This window comes from Melitaea cinxia, chromosome 15, assembly GCF_905220565.1.
Source record: "Melitaea cinxia chromosome 15, ilMelCinx1.1, whole genome shotgun sequence".
Classification (NCBI taxonomy): Eukaryota; Metazoa; Arthropoda; class Insecta; order Lepidoptera; family Nymphalidae; genus Melitaea; species Melitaea cinxia.
In genome coordinates this window covers 8,127,071-8,147,653 of record NC_059408.1, presented here as the reverse complement: position 1 = coordinate 8,147,653, position 20,583 = coordinate 8,127,071, and the positions used below count along the sequence as shown (strand labels likewise).

General features: G+C 32.9%; 3 protein-coding genes across 3 annotated transcripts; 2 read left to right on the top strand and 1 right to left on the bottom strand.

Moving 5' to 3' along the window:
- Nucleotides 1-375: 375 nt before the first annotated feature.
- On the top strand, nucleotides 376-3,273 carry LOC123660712 (group XIIA secretory phospholipase A2). The gene is made up of 3 exons (XM_045595760.1): nucleotides 376-829; nucleotides 930-1,175; nucleotides 3,096-3,273. The coding sequence occupies exons 1-3, from the start codon at nucleotides 598-600 to the stop codon at nucleotides 3,239-3,241; spliced, it is 624 nt and encodes a 207-aa protein (XP_045451716.1). The 5' UTR covers nucleotides 376-597; the 3' UTR covers nucleotides 3,242-3,273.
- Nucleotides 3,274-3,500: 227 nt separating this feature from the next.
- On the bottom strand, nucleotides 3,501-5,594 carry LOC123660713 (myotrophin-like). Its single transcript, XM_045595761.1, has 4 exons — nucleotides 5,403-5,594; nucleotides 5,078-5,188; nucleotides 4,654-4,737; nucleotides 3,501-4,176 (listed from the first exon to the last, which is right to left on the bottom strand). The coding sequence occupies exons 1-4, from the start codon at nucleotides 5,469-5,471 to the stop codon at nucleotides 4,090-4,092; spliced, it is 351 nt and encodes a 116-aa protein (XP_045451717.1). The 5' UTR covers nucleotides 5,472-5,594; the 3' UTR covers nucleotides 3,501-4,089.
- Nucleotides 5,595-6,325: 731 nt separating this feature from the next.
- Nucleotides 6,326-17,849, top strand: LOC123660653 (serendipity locus protein alpha-like). Its single transcript, XM_045595708.1, has 9 exons — nucleotides 6,326-6,409; nucleotides 6,483-6,683; nucleotides 6,905-7,150; nucleotides 8,822-8,941; nucleotides 9,316-9,703; nucleotides 11,902-12,083; nucleotides 12,665-12,857; nucleotides 15,329-15,961; nucleotides 17,343-17,849. Exons 1-9 carry the CDS (start codon nucleotides 6,326-6,328, stop codon nucleotides 17,663-17,665), a joined length of 2,370 nt encoding a protein of 789 aa, XP_045451664.1. The 3' UTR covers nucleotides 17,666-17,849.
- Nucleotides 17,850-20,583: the final 2,734 nt, after the last annotated feature.

The following is a 20,583-nucleotide window of genomic DNA, read 5'->3' as shown; positions in this document are numbered from 1 at the left end:
CGATCAAATTTAAACGGGACTATGTGACACGCACGAATTTTCAATTAACGGTCGTCTGTTCTTATGTTAAGTAGCGTAATGTTTGTGTTAAAGGTAACAGCCGACTGTTACAGCTAAATATAGTAAAGTGTCGGCTTTTTCTTCACGAAAAAAACCCGACATTTTGAAGTTAGCAACAAAGAAGTTAGCAACGTGAACTTCTTACGTGCGTACATATTATACACACACTTTTTTTTATTTTTTTAGATGGTCATGTCGCAACGGTCAACTACAAACAATACAAAACATACATGAGGGTGATTTCCACAACATATCGGACCTAATTTTTTGTGACGTCAATTGACTGGTCATTTTGTATACATATTAATTTTATTTTTATATTTTAATTTTTTTATAATTTTCACCCTGGCAGCTTTCCTGACAACTGACAATGTCAGATTTTGTCTAACAAAAAAAAAAAAAATACTGAAAAATAGATTTGCTCAAGATATAAATAACAATATACTAATCCAAGTTCATAGTTTATTTACCACGTCAGTCGTTTGAAGCAGTTCAAAGAGATGATACAAATTCTACATATGTCATTACATTTAAACAATGGAGATCCCATATAAGAAGATATTTATTTATATTCTGACTTTTGCGGCTTACGCTTATACTGGCATAGGATCGAGTATGTTACGAAATTTAAAAGATGCAGTTTTATCTGCCGAAACAGTGTTTGGTGATGTATTTAAAAATGTTATAACTGTTGCTGAAAAGTTTAAGTCTTTACATGAGGTCTTTGATGCTGCTGTTGAAGAAGACTGCATATTCACTTGTCCCGAAGGTAAATTAAAAAAAAAAAAATTGAAATACATAAAAAAAAAATAAGAATGTATTTGATTGAATTAACTATTATTATGTTTCTTATTTTTTTTTTGTTTTAGGACAAAAACCTGTACGGAATAGAAATCATATTCCGAAATCTGATGGCTGTGGCTCCCTTGGTTTTGAAATCTCGTCAGAGTATTTACCATTGGAAGAGATGACGAAATGTTGTGATGCTCACGATATATGCTATGACACTTGTAACAGTGGGAAAGAAGTTTGTGATTTAGAGTTTAAGAGATGTTTGTATAATTACTGTGATACTTATAAGGACATCAATGTAGCAGGGAACACGATTACGAAAGGTACCTTTATACTTAATTGTGAAAATATAAGCTTGGCCAATTCGTTGAAACAGTTTAGGCTCTTGTCATTCAAAATTTCATTGCTGTTATATAATTATGTTCTGAATATATTTGTATGTTCAATACAGACATTGTCCTAAACTCTAAGAAAAGGTAACTCATCTATATGTTTTAGAAAACAGCTGACTTATAATATTTATTTTTTATATTACATCAAGTCATGATGAGGATGATGATGATGATTACATCAAGTCTGTTTTGATGCAGAAATCCATCCTACACCTGTTTCTGCTGAAAGTAGGGCCAACTGCAGCAACAGGCTGAATAATTAATGAATGACATCAATAATGTGCATAAAATAATTCTACATTTTAGAGTGGTAAAACATTCTTTGAGATTAAACACAAATTAGATTAAACTACTTTGAGTCATGAAAATAATCATGAAAATCATAAATTTAATCATAATATAATATAAAATTTACATATACGTTATTCTTCTTCACAAACTTTCAACCTTTTGGTAAAACAGGTAACTTGTTGGATTGGTTTTGCTCGTATCTGAGCACTCGGAGTTCCAGGGTAGTTGTCAGTGGATACTCGTCTCAAACATTTTTTACCCAATCAGGTGTCCCCAAGGAGGTTCTTGGGCCAATTTTGTTTAACATATTTGTGAATGACATTGTAGGAATATTTAAACACAGCAAATGCTTTCTTTACGCCGACGATCTCAAAATTGCAAAACAAATAAAAAACATGACACTATCCTTCTACAAGAGGACTTAAACCGCTTAGCCCACTAGTGTGAGAGGAACGGTTTGGCACTGAACATCGATAAATGCAAATATATATGATTCTCACGTGGAACTCACCCGAACTCACAGTCTTATACTATCAATAATGAGATGTTGGAGGAGCACAGCACCAGCGCTTATATAGTGCCGAGTCTAATCCACACCGCGAACTCCACCAATGGCTGCTTACGCAGCCCTACTTCACACGAAACACGCTAATAGCAAAACGCCTAGCAATGAGAATAGCAACTCGACGAACGAAATAATTGTTACGAGAATGAACAAGAAATAAAAAGTTACGTTATAGTATAGATTTGTTAACGGTATGTTGGATAGCCCCGATCTTGTAGAAAAAATATATATAAATGCGCCCACTACATTTCTCCGTGTCGGCCGGTTTGCCTTAGTGCCCGGCCCCTCTCACCGGTGACGCTGTAAAGGCCGCTAGGGCCAACAGCACTCTACAATTCGAAAAAAAAAAAAAAAAAATCCCCCGTGCAAGTGAATATGTTCCATTTTTGATTCAACGTTCAAAAACAAAATTAGGTCAGAATGCTACCATGAACAGATTATTTGAACAGTATAACCGAGTAACAAAAACCAATGAAATTGATGTGGATATTTTTTCAGACAACCTTCCAAAATCTAAAAATAAACTTATTGCAAGCTTTACATCTCCTCTATCTTGACATTAAATGAATCACGATGTCCTTCAATATCTATCATGTTCTGTATGTTTTTCATGAGATGTATGAGTGTATATTTTATATATAATCTTTCTTTTAAAAAAAATTTTAGCTAACGTTAATCTGTTATTGTTTATGGATAAATTGTATTTTTTGTTCATTCTATCTTTTTGTAAATTTTAATTTATATAAGAATTTGTTATTGGGAGTGTTTAGGTTTTTGTTTTTTACATTTATACAAATTTAAAATAAATAAAATAAATACTACTTAGATGGAACAGTCCTTAACCATGCCGTGGCAACTTGTAAATAAAACAACTCTCAGCAAATTATTGTAAACATTTTTGTAAAATCTGCATTAGTGTATGTTTTGTAAGTTGTCCTAAAATAAATAAGTTTTAATATGACTAAGAATCTAATATTTTTATAATTTTGTTTCAGGTTGTAAAGGTGCAGCTAAGCTTCTTTTTACCGGTACATTAACCCTTGGATGCAAATCATATTTAGATGCACAAAAGAATGCATGCTATTGTCCACCAGCTAAAAATAAATATAAGAAATATACAACTGGTAAAGATGAATTTTAAAGTTAAAACTAAAATATTAAACTTTTTTGTTGCTGTTGAGATTTATACAATATTTTTTTCGTTAAATTTTTAATTTTCTCCTGAATTTTTAAAACATAAGTAGTTCTTTTGTTAATTTAATTTTACTAGAAAATAATTGTTTTTACAGTTTACCAGTATTTATGAGTGACTATGAGTGATATTGATATTCTAAATTGGTAACTTGAAATAAAACAAAAGTTTAGATGAATATTGTTTTTATTTTAGCAATAAAAATTACTTTTTAAGTGTTTGCCTACTCTTCTTTAATATAAAATAAGTTATTTGCTAGATATAGAGTATAGGCCTCTCGAAGTATGAAATGCTACAAATATGTATAAATCATTTCATTGATGGTTGTTTAAGTAATGAGAGAAATTTCAAGATAATCCAAAATAAAATAACTGATTTTTTTATTACTACAAATATTTTAAATTATGGTTAACAAAAAAGTTCCAAAAACTACATTGTATTAGTTTATTTAAGAGATAATTGGGAAACCAGTTATTCTTGTAAATTATTTTGCTCATATTTTATTTAATTTGTAATGAAATGGAATATACAATAAAATGTCAACACATTTCAATACCCTATGTGCATTTAGTTAGTTTCATGACATTAACAATTAAATGATATTTGTAAAAGAAAATACTTCTAATGGACGCAGTCATGACATATGCTTTTCACCTTGAGCATACAAAAATAATTGCAATATAAATAAATGCATATAAATATTTTATGATTTTTTTTTTTATTCAAACAATTTTCTTATAGCTTTAAGAAACTAGAATGTGAGCGAATTAAAACTTAAATTATACAATAATGAATCTCTATGTTAGCAGATCTTTGATCTCTTCTTTTTCTGCTGCATCAATGTATGGTGTTCCATCTGGTGTTTTTCCATTTTTAGATGCACCCTAAGAAAAAATAATTATAATTAGGAAATGTACCCGTACCACGCAATCGGTGCAGGGGGTGGGAGGGAGACGGTCTTTGAAAATATCAAGCTTGGGTACAGGTGTGAGGTGGTGCTATTCGATTTTTATCAAATAATCAATATCTCAATATCTCACGCTTTTTTGTAAAAAAATAAACTATATAAAGACTGCACTAAATTGGATAATTCTTTTCTTTGTGTTTTAACACCTAAAGTCAGTATAATCTGTGAGTAGATATAACAAAATATAATAGTATATAGAACAAAATTAAATAAAAATGGATACATTGCATTGGCACAACTGTCACAGCACTAGCTGTTGTACTGGCAGTTGTGGGTTGCCTACTCAGTGCAGCCAAATACAAAGCATTTGTTAATCAATATCATAATACTATTGTTTTGTAACTATAATTCAAGTTGCAATATTATTTTAAAAAGTTCCAGTTGAAACACTTACATGCTTTAATAATACTTTAACACATTCAGTATGTCCTTCCCAAATAGCCGCAAGTATCACAGATATTCCATGTTTATCTACCATCTAAAACAATATAAAATAGATTAACAGCAGTAAGATTAATTAATTTTTGGATTTAATGACTCTGTTGTGCCAGAAGGGTAGGTGATTTCACCAATGTAAATGGAATGAAAAAGACAAAGGAAAACAGTAAGTTTAACCTGTAAAAATAATCATACATATAACAAGCTAATTAAAGTTCTAATACATTAGAAAATTATGTACATATAGGAATAGTATCTACTTAAGTGCAAAAATTAGACAGAAATATGTACATTTCTCTAAAATATAATTTTATTCGAAAGCAGTCTACTAATATTTATTGCCAGAAATCAGCATTGAAGTATAACAAATGACTACTTACATTGGGGTCTGCTCCTTTATCCAACAAATAGTTCACAACAGCTGTTTGACCATAATCTGCTGCATAATGTAAAGGAACCCGGCCATCAATTAAAGCATTCACGTCAATTTTCTGTAAAAATAATAACTTTCTTACTTAAAGATCTTATATTCAAGCAAATACGTAATATTTTTATGAGACCTTATATCAGAACGAAAAGTAAGGTTTCATTAATTTACTTATTGTTCGACTGCAATAATACATTGCATTTTTTTGTGATTTTTATCACTGAAATTATGTTAATGACGAATCAGTTTTTAATTATTGCGGTATATACAAAACTTACATTTTTTTCCACTATGTCTTTAACTTGATCTATATCGCCGTTTTTAATGCCCCAAACTAATTCACTCATTTTAACGTACTTTCTAAATAAATTCTGTTTATTTCTTGCAAATAGAGAGTTAAAAGAATCTATCAAAAGCTTATGCCAAAGAGGCTTATGCCAAGTATTACTATACTCTGTGGCTTATGCTTATAAATTAAACAATTTAAATTGTCTTTGTTTCGCAACAGATAAAAGTTAAAACTTAATTTTTTGACAGAGGTAGAAAGGGATTAGTACAAGGGTAAGGTAACAATATTCCTTTTTTACCACATATATAAAGATATTCTTATTCCATTTTTTTGAAGTTATCCTTTTTTGGCCGTTAGGGAAAAATTATGACTTTATGAGAGTAAATTTTTACGTTTAATTATTAATTTTATTTTATTTTTTAAAGTTGGCTAGCAAAGAGTTGGCTAGTTAGTAAAGAAGAAGCGTGCGTACATAAGTACAGACCCTTTTTTTTACAGATTTGAATTATTTTAAATACGCTTTTTAAGTTTGTTCTGTTGTTAAATAGCATAATAATGATGATTATTATTTAAATATTTAACATGCCAATGTGTGGCAAACATTACAGATCCAAAATTTGTAAGATATTAAATATTGCTTAAAAATATTTTTAATTTTATTGTGACACTTTTGTTAACATTCATAAATTATCGATTTGTTTTTATTTGTGATGGATGTCTAGGATGAAGTATGCTTGATCCATGGATGGCTGTATATGACAGTAGATAGTAAACATTAAAAATGTCAAAATTAAAATTAATGTCAAATACGTTATATTTGAATTTTTTAACATAGGTAGCGAATTATGTGTAACTTTGGTCTAACATCAATAATTTGATGTTTGAATAGTTCATTTTTACGTTTTTATCAACATGGAAAGAAGTTATATAATTGAGAACACTTTAAATCTTACAACATTTCCTAAGGATCCGCATAGTAGTATTAAATATATTGTGGTTGGTGATTATGTCTTTGCAAACATCTTTTATAACACAAAAGTACAATGTTTTAATCAAATATCATTTTCAGGATATTTTGTTAGCAAATATTTATCCTTTATTGCAAAAAATAAGTGAAAATTTACATAACAATTGTAAATATGGATATAGAGATGAAGATCATGTAAATATACGGACTGTTTACACATTGTGTGCGGATCAAATTAGGAAATGCTACTTGTCTCTGTTAGAAATTATTAAGTTGGAACATACTAATGATGTATATTTACAGGTATTAAGTTTTCTATACTTTTTTCTTACATAATTTAGATGTCTCTTTTTATTCTGATTTTTCTGTATAATCCTATTATTTGTGAAAAGAAAAGATTTACTTATGTACTTTATTATCATACACAAGTAATTCTTTATCATTATTTTGAGTATTATATTTAATATTTAATTTGAGTATTAGATTAAAAAAAAATCTTATAAATATAATAAATTTTGTTACAGGAAAGTCGTCAATGTATACTGGAAAGACTGTCGTGGTGCCACAAAAAATTATTGTCAATTGAGCAACTCACCAAGGAATCTGTAAAAGATGAAATAGATTCACTTGATAATTCTATTCTTGTTCCAACAATGTATTTTGTCAACTGGATTGATCAGACGTTTGATGTTCTCAGTAAATTGTCTAGTGTTATATATTGCGACAGTTGTAAAGATAACGAAGAATTACACATTCAATGGAAGCAGGAGGTACTATTATAATATTTTTTTATTTATTTAGATATTTTATCAATATCTCTACACTGGTTTTATATAAATAGATCTTTAGCTTTAAAGCTTTTTGTTTTTATATGACTAGGTCACAAACAAGTTTATGACTCATTTATTTATTTAATAAGAACCACCAAAATAATTGTGTTTAAAAAAAATTACAATGAGTTGTAAGCTTAGGTATTAAATATACATATAATTCCTCTGAAGGTTGCGCTGATGTTCATGCTCGGGGTCGCCAGTTTGTAGGTGATGAACAGTGTGTGAAGTCCCTCATTCACCATTGAAAAGGGAGGATCCTCCGGCCTGACAGGTGTTGTGTCTGGCGGGCTAACGCCCGACGGTTATTGTCGGGTTCTTGTTTATATACTCAATCAATTTTGTTTTGATTTTTACTATTGTAAACAATTAAATATTTTTCGTTCTTTCTTGCTTGAATTCTCTGTAGACCTTAATCAGTCTAGGTATGAGGGAAAATAACCGAGGTTTGTTCTCTGGGCTTTATAAGCAAAAAGTGAAATGGGATACCGTGGTATGAACGTTAGTTTAAATTTTGTACAGAAGTTCCATTCACTAGTTTGTGTAAGAAAACCATATCAAGTAGCTTGTGCCGGTATGAGGGTGAGTTTAACCAAAACTTATAAAGCTGCGAATAGTAGGGCTTTCTTTTGCCTTGTCCAATGTAGTAAAATTGCGTAAACTGTCTCTGTCCACTTTCTAATCTATGTTTATAATTTTTAATCTATGTTTATGAGATAAACCCCAACATCTTGCGTACCGACCTGCATTTGCTTTTGTGTGTTATATAAATGTGTATGTTATAACGTAACTTAGCATCAATAGTGATACCTAAATCGCGAATGCAGTCCAATTTCTGCAATGGGTGCAATTCAATAAAATATTTTCTCTCAATTAAAAATCGTTTACTAGTGAAGGTAATATGGAAGGTGAAGATAACATTTGGAAGGGTTAAGCTCCATTCCATTTAACTTACACGCCTCAAAAACTTTATTGTTGTCTTGTAAAGATTTAACGTCATGCATATATTAAACATTGGGAAATATTGATGCAATTAGTAATTTCGTAATGAAAATATTAATTAGAAGTGGTCCTAAAATTAGTCCTTGAATAACATCAGACTAAGCGCGATAAAACGGAATTATGACCCGTTAAATATGAAGAAATCCAAAACAAAAGAAAGGGCTCTTTTTTAAGCCAAAAGTTGAGAGTTTTGCCACCAGCAGTTTGTGGTTTACCCTGTCAAAGAAAAATCTTTGTAAACTGATTTTTCTTCTTCTTCTTCTTCTCCCCCTTCTCCTCCACCTCCTCCTCTACCTCCCTCCTCCTCCTTCTCCTCCTCCTTCTTCTCCTCCACCTCCCTCCTCCTTCTCCTCCTCCTTCTTCTCATCCTCCTCCTCCTCCTCCTCCTTCTTCTCATCCTAACATCTCATCTAAAATAATACCTAAACATCCAGAAGTTTCTTGTATCCCACTTTCTTGTGAAACAATATGGGAAATTATTCTCAATCTCATCTGCTTCGCTTATGAGGCGTGCAAAAACAATTTATTTCTTAATTGTAGAAGACTACATTTCAAAAACAAAGTTATATAGTTGTGGTAAATATATTAAAATGTGTAACTTTTTTCTAGTTAGTGGAATGCATCAAAGGATTACATACTTCTATAGATGAACTACTGCTATCATCAATGACTTTGTATCGGTACTGTTTATATGATGACCAACATGTTGTAAAAGCTCGTTGTCAAGTTGTAAGTTTCTTTGCTTGGTTTTCTATTATAATTTTTTAATAAAGGTTTTTGTCTATATAAGAGCCGTTATTTATTAATATTCATTTGTACTTGAAAAGGTACAATTTTAAAACTGTGTATTAAGTTACTTTTTATCTTTAATAATTCTTCAAGCTATCAAAGCTAGGGTTAATTTGATACCATTTGATTTTGTTAACAAGATATTGATTTACTTAATTGGTTATTACATAATTGGCCTTGTTAAACCCAAGTTTAGTTAGAGCTAGCTTAGCTCTTTAACTTATCTAATGTAATTATTTCATTACCAATGTAATATTCAGTAGTAGTAAATGTAAACTGGATTTCTATTATAATTTGTGTGTGATTTTTTTCAGGTTTTGAGAGAAACAAAGGCCTTATTAAGTGAATTGGTTGATGGTAATCTAGATATGGTTCAACCTACAATTTCTAACTTGAAATTACCTTTAATGCCATCTAATGTCAATTTACTGATAGATGTCTTAAAAGATGTCCTATATGCCTTAGAAACGAATACAAACACGGCTTTACTGGCATTAGTAATTCATTGCTTTAGTCAGAATGTGACGCCGGCAGATGTATTGAAAAGCCATTTTGAAACAAGTCTTAAAGGGAAATGTACATGTCATGATAGTGATGTAGATTTGGAAGAAAAGTGCAGTTTTATAAAAGAATTTGATTTGCACAATGAGAGATTATTGCAGATTGGATCATTTGCTATGTCATGTTCATCTGATCAAAAAAGTAAGTTTTGAAATGATATTATTTATTAAATATTATGATGATCGAAATATCCAATTATCTATACCAATTAAATATATTTGACATATCTATTCAGAGATCGGATTCGGGGTGTATCCCGGACTTCGAAGAAGATAAGATTAGTGCAGGGCTCGGACAGCTTAAAAACGGAAGGGCCCCGGGGATGACGGAGCTACGACTGAGCTCCTTAAAGCCGCAGGGCGACCTGCCCTAAAAAGCCTTGGCAAGACTCTTACCGCCTTAACGCCGTCATCCACCGAGGTACCACGCCGGAGGCGTGGTTCTGAAGTGTGGTGGTGCTGTTCTTTAAGAGTGGCGATAAGTCTCTGTTGAAGAATTACAGACCGATCTCACTTCTGAGCCACGTCTATAAGCCGTTTTCGAGGGTTGTTACGAATCGTCTCGCCAGAAGACTCGACGAATTCCAACTACCAGAGCAGGCTGGGTTTCGAAATTTCTACACCACCGTGGACCACATCCAGTCACTGTGTATGTCAGTTGTGGACTACGAGAAAGTCTTTGACTCTGTCGAGACCTAGGCGGCCTGGACTCTCCGCAGAGATGTCATATTGACTGGCCATATATCGAAGTACTGAGATGTATGTATGACGCGGTGACGATGACCGTTCGTATCCAGGACCACAGAACAAGACCCATTTTACTTCGGCGTGGTGTAAGACAGGGAGATGTAATATCACCGAAACTGTTTACCACTGCGCTGGAGGATGTCTTTAAGACCTTGGATTGGGGGGAACGGGGAATCAACGTCAACGGCGAATACATATCGTACCTTCGTTTCACGATCGATTATCGATTATTCGACGATATCGTCATCTTTGCGGAGACGTTGGATGAGCTAGGCCAGATGCTGGCCAGCCTAAACGAGTCCTCCCGACGTGTCGGTCTCGATATGAATTTGGACAAAACGAAAGTTATGATTAACAACAAAGTCATACTGAGACCGGTATCGATTACCGGACCCTTCTGGAGGTTGTTCAGGATTCTATTTACCTAGGCCATACTATCTAACTAGGCCGCAACAACTTCGAGAAGGAGGCCGATAGGATGATTTGGTTGGGATTGGCGGCGTTTGGCAGGCTTCGTTGAGTCTTCACTTCGAAGATTTGCAATGCTCGAAGACAAAAGTCTTCGCCTGCATCCTGCCTGTGTTAACATACAGAGCCGAGACGTGGACACTGCCGTAGGGACTGGTCCACAAGTTTGAAGTCGCTCAACGTGCAATGGAGCGGGCTATGCTTGGGGTTTCTCTTAAAGATAGGATTAGAAATGAGACTATCCGCGAGAGAACGAAAGTAACCGACATAGCCCACAGCATTAGCAAGTTGAAGTGGTAGTGGGCTGGTCATCTGTGTCGCAGGACCGATGGCCGTTGGAGCAGACGGGTCCTGGACCGCGTCTTGGCAAACGCAGTGTGGGACGTCCTTTGGCCCGTTGGACCGACGATCTACGTAAGATTGCTGGTGTAGGCTGGATGAGGATTGCGGAAAACCGGGATGTCTGGTGCGAACTTAGGGAGGCCATGTCCGGCAGTGGACTGAAATAGTCTGAAGTGACTGACATATATAAAGTAAAATAGATTTCTATTAATGTAAAATAAGAAATGTACAGAATTAAAACATTAGATAGAATAAAATTAATTGAGGTAGGTTAAACATTAAATGTCTTGTTCAAAATCTGAATGAGCCAGGCACAGTTAAATTATATACCATATAGTGGCATTGTATTTCTATTTTGAGTGAGGTAGCCACAGTCTTGAAGATGTAAGGTATTGATAGACGTGTAGGGTCGGCAATGTATTTTCGACCCCCTGATGTTGCATGCGCCCAACCTAGGGGTATATAAAAAAAGTTTGTCAATTAAATAACTTTATGCAGTTTTTGTGGGTAATTAAAGATCTACATAAATAAAAATAAATGGCTAAATATGTTGCTAAGCGCGAAACTAGAGAACAGCTGTTTAATCCAGCTTCTAGCCGCATTATTTTCAAAGTTTACTAATACTTTATACAGAAAACTTTGTGGTTCTTAAGAATTGAAAAATTAGAAAAGTTGGGCAGAAAGAAAGTTGGAAAATTTACAAGACAGGGCTACGTTTGTTGGGTTGTCTAGTTTAATAAAAAGTAGTATGTTTATAATGACAAACATGTGTATATTTTTCAGGGATATTATGTCTACGCAGTGGTTTGGCTAGTTTAGAAGCATTGGATCCCCATTTAGTACCAGCAGTTATGCTATCACCACAAAGTCACCACTCTTCGATCCTGATCAACATCTGGAACCAGGAGTCGTTGCAAATCAGGGATAATGTATTCTTGATAGTGGATCCAGCTGCTTTTGCTGATGTAATGTATTTATATTTATTATAAGCTTCTGTAATCAGTTAAAACACTAATAATACAAAGTTTTAAAATGATAGGTCTATAAGTAAAGGTATGCTAAATTTGAAAAGATGCTAATGAAATCTTGTTATAGGTGGCTGGTTTAAGAAACAGTGATTTTGCTTACAGGAGAAAGAACTGAAATATAAATTCTGTACGAATTATGTCAAAATTATATCTTTGGAAAAAAAAATTATGTACTTTATGTATAAGGTTTATCCGTCCATTTAATTACGAAGCTGTTTTCCGTAACACATCTCTAGTCACTTTCAATTTTTTTCAGATATACATGCACGGTATTGCGAGGCATTGTAGGTTTAATTCTCGCCTCGAGTTTGGGTGTAACATGTAATTATTTGTTGACGTATTATTTATATGTACATTTATTTAAAAAAAATGGTTATCATTTGTTATTATTATTATTATTATCATCAATGTCAGCCAGCTGTTACTCAAAATACAGTGATTTAGTTGCTTATCATAAGTACAGATTACTATGTATTGTATTACACATATTTATTTATTTAAAATTTATTTATTCATAGAAAGCGAGACAAATGATGCATCAAAAATTATTGGAGATAACAAAGGAATCCACATATAATAACAGTAAAGTATGTGCTGTTATTAATATAGGTTCAGTTGTCTTCGAGTTCTTCAACGCATATGAAAAATTTGAACCTGACGCTTTGAGTTGCAAAGAACAATTAGGACCTCTTTTGACAAATTTAAATAAGGGTAAGTTAATCATTAAAATAATCTTTACTCAGTCATTTTATAAGTGATAGAAATTGTTTCTAAATGAGGATTTATAGTTGTGATTCCATTTCCAATTCTTACTTAGATTTTTGACACTAATAAAAGATTATTTTAATTTTTTTAATTTTAATAGGTAGCTTGGTTTAACTTGTTTAAAGCAATTTTTTATCGTGAATATTAAAACCTGGGTGCAATATTACCACGTTAGTAATGAATCCATGTTAATGCATCATTATTTTGAAATTGTGATGTTTTACATAAAAAGATTTCGGGGCTGTTTCATCAGTTGTGGATAACGCTATTTTACGGATGATGATATCCAACAGATAAAAGTATTTGATGTGTTATTTTCTCTATACTCGTATATATCCAACTCCACTGTATTTATGAGATATTTCTATTCGCAAAAATGAATCTAAAAGCTGTAGTTTATTAATTGACGTAAAACAGGTCTTGATGGCCTATTTTACCTCCTGCTCTTAAAGTCTAATCGTAGTTTATTTGCATGATAAACTTTATCCACAACAGGTGAAACAGGTCCCAGGTATGAATACGCTTCAGCCTGTAATATCCCACGACTGGGCATAGGCCTCTTTCCCCATGTAGGAGAAGGATCAGAGCTTAATCCACCATGCTGCTCCAATGCGGGTTGGCGGATATATTCCCTACTATGAGTAACGATCGCTATCAGGTGTACATGATAACAACCGGGACCGACGACTTAACGTGCTCTCCGAGGCACGGTGGGGAGACCCACAAGGACTGCACAAAGACCCAGACCACGGCAAACACCTGTATGGCCACTACAAATGTTTGTCATGTGCGGGGATCCAACCCGCATCCGCCAGCGCAACAGGTACAATCCATGGCTATAACCGTTGCGCCAACACGACGTCAGGTATACATGACAACTTAAAATGAACTATAAATTTGAAGGTTTTTCTACATTCTGGGTCTTTATTAAATTGGACCTAATACTAAGAGTAGTTGTGTAGGAATCATGATGAATTTCTTAATAAAAAAATAAACAGAGTTCTAGTTCGTATTAAGAAAAAAATTATGCCAAATTTCATTGAATATCATTTAGGTACTTTCGGTATAAATCGCGGCTAAGGTACAGACAGACAGAAAAAACTAAATTACGGTTTAGGCTTTCAGTATCTATTATACAGTGCTCTGCTTTAAACATTATGTTGTATGGTTTAAGAGATATGGGAAGAAAAATATTAAAGTGGGAGTAAACCAGAAACTATAGTGGTCTATGAACTCGGAGTCTACTATAAAAGTTTGACGCCCAAAGAAATTTCCACGAGTCAGCTAATTCAAATATAAACTTTTAGTATAAATATTGTGATCTAACTGTCGGAACATCTACCTTTTTAAATGAATCCTCAGCTTTTGAGATACATATACATAGGTTATAGCTAAAACGTCTCTATCAATATAAATATTTTTTTATATATTATGAAACTAACTAAAGTATACTAATCGAGCAGTGTGTCATAGTTTTCTCATCGAGTCAGCCGCGGAACTAAGCCTGTAAGACATAATAAATGAGGATTCCACTGAAGTTTTGAAACAATAATTTTTTATCATCAGATTAAAACTTCGATTGTATACTTAGCGATTATTAATATTATTTATAATCGCTAAGTATTTAATATTATTTTATAAGCTCTCGCCCAGTGGTCGAAATTCGACTATAATTAATTTAAATCATAAGTTTGAACATTATTAAGGTTCTGTTCTCAAAGATATGTGTATGTCAAATACATGACAGTGTTGTTTTTTTAAAATTGATTTAATGTATTTTTTAACCGACTTCAAAAAAAGGAGGAGGTTACGTACTCAATTCGACCGTATATATATATTTTTTATGTATGTTCGATTTTGATAATTCTTTTTTTGTTAGAAAGGAGATATCCTTAGTTTGGTACCATTATAAGGAAACCAAGATCTGATGATGGGATCCCAGAGAAATCGAGGGAACTCGAAATTCGCATAACTTTTTACCGTGTGTACCGATTTTGATGATTTTTAATTTAATCGAAAGCCGATGTTTATCATGTGGCCACATTTAAATTTCATCGAGATCTAATTACAACTTTTGGAGTAATCTTTGATAATGCGTATTTACTTGACTATTTTTTCGTCTACCTACGTTGTATTACTTGTCGATATATCGATATAATTAAAGTCGGTTTTTCTTCGTTTGCCTGCAAACACAATTATTATGCATAATTTTAAAAGCATATTAGCTTTCTGCACCCCTTCTCTATATAAATTATAAGTGTGAGAAATTACAAACTCCTCGTACGTGGTACGTAGTGTTTACTTCACATATTAATATATAGATCAAAAAACTTTATATCTTAATGGTCGAGGTCAATATTAAATTATATGTATAGATATACGATGTCGATAATAATCGTATATTTATTTAATTTCAGTGCTGGAGGAGTGTAAAATTGTTAGCAATCTCTTAAGTTCGGCGAATGGTCACATTTACGAACTGAAAAAGAAAGCCCAAAATACTACAGTGACTGTAGACCAAATAATAAAGCGTCTCAAACTTTTATACACTTTAGTCAAACGAATCAACGGCTTATTCAATCCAAAAGAAAATGACGAAGAATTTTATGAGGAACCAGTAGAAAATAAAAATAAAACGCATACAATAAATTTTGTTAATGGAAACACATACATAAATTCACCTAAGAGACAAACTTATAATGTTACAAGGAGTATCTTCCCTCGTACGAATATAAGATCATCGACTAGTAGATTACCTTTAGCGATGTTAACGAAGCGTTTGAGATCGAAAAAAATTAACGATTTAAGTTTTTCAATAGAATTTGATGAATTTTGCAATTTATCAGAAATAAAAAGTAAGAAACGTGAAACGTCGATCCTGTATTCACCTTTTAAACCGAGGTCCTCATTACGAAAGGCAGTATTGAGTAGGCTTTGTTCGGTGCCATTTGATAAAGATTATATTGTTGAATTGAAATCACAGCCGCAACAAAGTGTTCGATCGGAAAAGGAAAGTTTCATGGATGACGACACAAGTTTACAAATCACAGGTAGAATGTTTTTTTATTTTTTTAATAAGCATTTTGAAAATTGTAATTCAAAATTACTACACATATGTTATATATGTTAGTAGAATATGCAGTTAGTGATGACTTCATGAACAAGTATTTTGCTGTTAATTTGTCATAGAATATATAATATATAGTAAACTAGCTGCACCACGCGGTTTCACTCGCGTAGCTTCCGATCCTGTGGGAATGTTGGCATAAGATATAGCCTAAGTATTATTCTAGATCTCTAGATATCTACGTATCAAGTTTCATTAAAATCGGTGCAGTATTTTGAGTGAAAGAGTAACAAATATACATACAAATATCCATCCACCTTCACAAACTTTCGCGTTTATAATATTAAGTAGGATAGTAGGACATATACATAGTTAAGTTTTCAAGTGTTAAAGTTTAAAACTCATCTACTCGCAATATGTGTTGGAAAACAATTGAAACCCGTTAATGAAGCATAGTTGTGTAGTGTATACAGTTCCAATTTCCTTCTTAATAGGACAAGGTTTACCGCCTTGTGTGACTTACGCCGAGATGCACGAAACAAAATTAAAATTTAAGTAGAGATTAAACTAATTTAATCACAAGAATTTCATACAATTCTTACGATTAAATTAGTTTAATCACTACTTAAATTTTAATTTCTTTTCGTGCAACTCGGCGTTAGTCTTACAGCAGTACAGTGACGAAATAAAAGTAAAAGAAATAAAAATTACTATTATATTGAATTTTTCCTTGTCTGTTTGTAACTTACTTTTTAGTGTAATTGGAAACTACTTAGGCTATTCTAAATCTTTGGCACTTCTTTAACAATGTTTTATTTATTTTTTGAGTGTGCTTGAGATCCCACGACTGTAATAAAACTTCTTTAGTTGCTTCTACAGTAGTATACTTAACGTAACCCTCTCTCATTCTATTTTCACTAACTTATATCTCCCTCTCAACTTCCATTCGACTTGCCTGATCACACTTTTCGTAACGCTCTCGTCACATATTCACCAGCTTACTCTCCAAGTCAAGCGTAAGTGAAGAAATTTTACTTCAATAAAACGAGTGTGCTTTAGACCACACGACTGAAGTAAAACTTATTTAGATGCCCCTACAGTAGTATACGAAACGTAACACTCCCTCTTTCTATCTTCACTAAATTATATCTCCCTCTCAACTTCCGTTCGACTCGCCTGATCACACTTTTCGTAACGCTCTCGTCACATATTCACCAGCTTACTCCCCAAGTCAAGCGTGCGTAAAGAAGTTTAACTTCAATAATTGTTATTACATATGTAATAACATTGCAACAATTGCAAATACAATATTGTTTTGCGTTATTCACATATTAATAAAGTAATCGTAATATTTCTGATTCCAGATGTACTAAATCAGATAAATGATCTAACAACAAATATTTCTACTAAGAAAAGATGGCCATTCAATTCAACGGGGTTAATAGAAAAACCGTTACAAACTAGTAGCGGATCAAGAAATAACATTTTAAAACTATCAATAAATAACGAATCAAACTTTAAATACACTTGGAACATAAGTGTTAACAATAGTAAAGATGAAATAGCTTCTACTTCAAATATGTCGCAACCTTCGGATGTAAACACTTTGGAAAGAATAAATGATTTAAATCTTGTTGAGAGTAAATTAAGCGACTTGAAATTCGGTCACGTTGAAACTAGTTTATAAGTAAAAATATATTTTTTATTACTTTAATATTAATAATGTAATGAATTTTTAATAACATATGATGAGTTGATTTAATCAATTTTAAATTAATTTTATACCGTCCTATTTTAGTGTAAGTTAAATTTACTTTTGAGTTTTATACTTCTTGGTTGTGGACATAAATAATAAAGACTGTGAAATCGTTGTTTTCTTCTCTTATTTTGTTTTATTAACTAAAAAATGAATTATAAACGTACTGTTTACGTTAGAAAAGTAAAGTAAATTTCAATTATTAATTAAAAAAAAAATCTTACTAAAAAATAAAAATGTGAATAGAATACAAAGTATATTTTATTATTCATATTTACACAAAGTTGACGAGTTTTGAAAATTTCAAAATTCTTCTAATGCTAGATGGTCTGTTTATCGAGGAAGACTAGGGTATATGCAATGAATTATATGAATTAATCATTGAATACACTCTAAAATTCAATTTAAAAGTAAAAAGTATGCCTAAAATTTCGCATTTTCCCATGTTCTTCGCGTTGATATTAACTCAAGTTCTTTAAAATCTTATTGAGTTGCTACATTATTATAAAATATTTGTAAACTAATTTAAAAATATAAAAGAAAACTACCGTAAGGGAACGAAAATTTTCAAAATATTTTTTATTTTTTTTTTCGTAATTTGCTACTAAAAACAATGGTTTTTCTTATTTCTAGAAGTTTCAGGTAGTAGTATGGTAAATAAAAATTTAAAAGTACCTTAAATATATTGGATTCGCTTTACGATTTTAAAATAGGGATAAGATTTTTAAAATTGCTGTACACGGGATTTCACCACTTTCATTTTCACGGATTTTCACGGGCGAAACTGCGGGACACAGAATTGGTACTAGACATATGCGTATTTATAAAGCGTTCGTAACTTATAATCCTAGTAGACTCTAAATCATTCAAGTAATATGAAGCTAAGTGATCCCTTTGCGTCAAATCAACGAGATATGTGAGCCGTCTAGATATTGCGTAGATATCGTAACCTTTGAAGTAGGTATTCATAAAGTGTAATGTAATGTATTTGCACTGTTTATCACATATAATGTATTTTTTTCTGTAAAATATATAATATGTTTTTTTCCATATTTAAAGTTATCCTTTTTTCTGTTTAATAAAAACTTTTTGGATACCAAGAGACGTTGAAAAAGAAAATAAAAGTTGTAGTTACACTTATAAATAAATAAAATGTAATATCTAACGTGCCTATCTATTACAATTCTTCACGATGCTTTTATCGACGTTTATTAGTTTTTACAATAGTAAATCCTTTTTTTAACGGGGGGAAAATCCATCATGGATACCCTCGTTATGTCAGATTCTTACTAATGATGCGAGATGGGGTCGCGCTAGCATTCGCTACCTCAACAGTAATAAATCCTACACTAGATATAACTATACTAAAAAAAAAAAAAAAAAACAGAAATAAAGCACACTGTCAGACTGATTACAGATGTTAGCTTGTGGTGGGATTCGTATATAAAATTCTCGTGTCACAATGTTATTTACCATACTCCTCCGAAACAGCTGGACCGATTTTTATGAAATTTTTTGTGCATATCGGGTAGGTCTGAGAATCGGCCAACATCTATTTTTCATATCCCTAAGCTATAAGGGGGGAGGTTATAAGGGGGGAGGTTATAAGGGGGGGGGGGGTGTTAATGACATATATAGCAAAACAACGTTTGCGGGGTCAGCGCTAGTTTCCATATAAAATTAATTTCTTCTCCATATGGTTAATTCCACAGAAAGGTCCTTAATGGATTTTAATTGATCTAATAATTATGATCAAAACTTTTCCCAGCTTTATCTATATATTATTGTGAAATTACTTTTTTGACGACACATTGGCTCAGATCAGTATTGGTAGTAACTAGCTGATGGAATAGGTTATTGCATGGGGCAGATATTTCTATTTATTTTTTCAAATATTCGTTTCTAGTCTGGTTCTATGACCTTGCAAACCTACTTCCTACTGCATCTTGGAGAGCACGTAAAGTTATTAGGTCCCGGTTATTATCACAGACGACTGATTCGGATACGAAGAAGAGTAAGGAATTGTATGGATCGATTGCAGAGGATTTTAGCGGATAAGTGGTGGCTCGATAGATCGGTAAGGTGATACGATTAGCAATGATCAAATTCATCGTAAAGGCTGGTATGACCGAAACTAGAGAACTATATTGACTTTGACATACAAACGTCCTCAAGGCTACATGGAGCCACTAATGAACAAATTATGGATGTTTGATGATAATATAACAAGCCACTACACTCTTTATATATTGTTGCGATGAAATGATTAAGAAAACTGAAAAACCGTCCATAAACATTTTGGATACATCCCTCTTTCTTTGTTAGGCTAAGTCACATTTTGTTCACGTAAGCCAGTCCTTTTTTTTTTTTTTTTTTTATTACGCGGAGAAAATCCATCATGGATACTCTCCAGCGCGGGGGCGCCAGAGGGTTATGTCAGACTCCTACTGACTAAAAACCACCACGTGTTAGCAGTCATCCGCTTGGGTGGGGCATTCGCCACCTCGCCTCAGCGGTAGGCCCGGACAAAGCTTCCGGGCCCCGGAATGATGGTGGGGTGGCCTCGCTCACAACAAGGCCACCCCCAGACGTATGGGGTCGTGTCGTCCGGCCGGCCGAAGTCCCCCGACTATCGGCCGCCGACCCCACTATTACGAGGGGGGGAGGAGGTGGGCAAACCGCCTTCTCCTTGCCCCCTCTCAACCCTTAAAAAAGATTGAATTATTAAAAATAGCTTCATCATTACAGCCTATACAGTCCACTGCTGGACATAGGCCTCCACAAGTTCACGCCAAAAATAACGTGAACTCATGTGTTTTGCCCATAGTCACCACGCTGGGCAGGCGGGT

Coding starts and splice junctions, on each gene's coding strand:
- LOC123660712 (XM_045595760.1), top strand. CDS start 598: ATGGAGATCCCATATAAGAAGATATTTATTTATATTCTGACTTTTGCG. Junction 830..929: donor CATATTCACTTGTCCCGAAG/GTAAATTAAAAA, acceptor TTTTTGTTTTAG/GACAAAAACCTGTACGGAAT. Junction 1,176..3,095: donor AGGGAACACGATTACGAAAG/GTACCTTTATAC, acceptor ATTTTGTTTCAG/GTTGTAAAGGTGCAGCTAAG.
- LOC123660713 (XM_045595761.1), bottom strand. CDS start 5,471: ATGAGTGAATTAGTTTGGGGCATTAAAAACGGCGATATAGATCAAGTT. Junction 5,189..5,402: donor AAGACATAGTGGAAAAAAAT/GTAAGTTTTGTA, acceptor TTATTTTTACAG/AAAATTGACGTGAATGCTTT. Junction 4,177..4,653: donor TTAAAGTATTATTAAAGCAT/GTAAGTGTTTCA, acceptor ATTTTTTCTTAG/GGTGCATCTAAAAATGGAAA.
- LOC123660653 (XM_045595708.1), top strand. CDS start 6,326: ATGGAAAGAAGTTATATAATTGAGAACACTTTAAATCTTACAACATTT. Junction 6,410..6,482: donor GTAGTATTAAATATATTGTG/GTTGGTGATTAT, acceptor TATCATTTTCAG/GATATTTTGTTAGCAAATAT. Junction 6,684..6,904: donor CTAATGATGTATATTTACAG/GTATTAAGTTTT, acceptor ATTTTGTTACAG/GAAAGTCGTCAATGTATACT.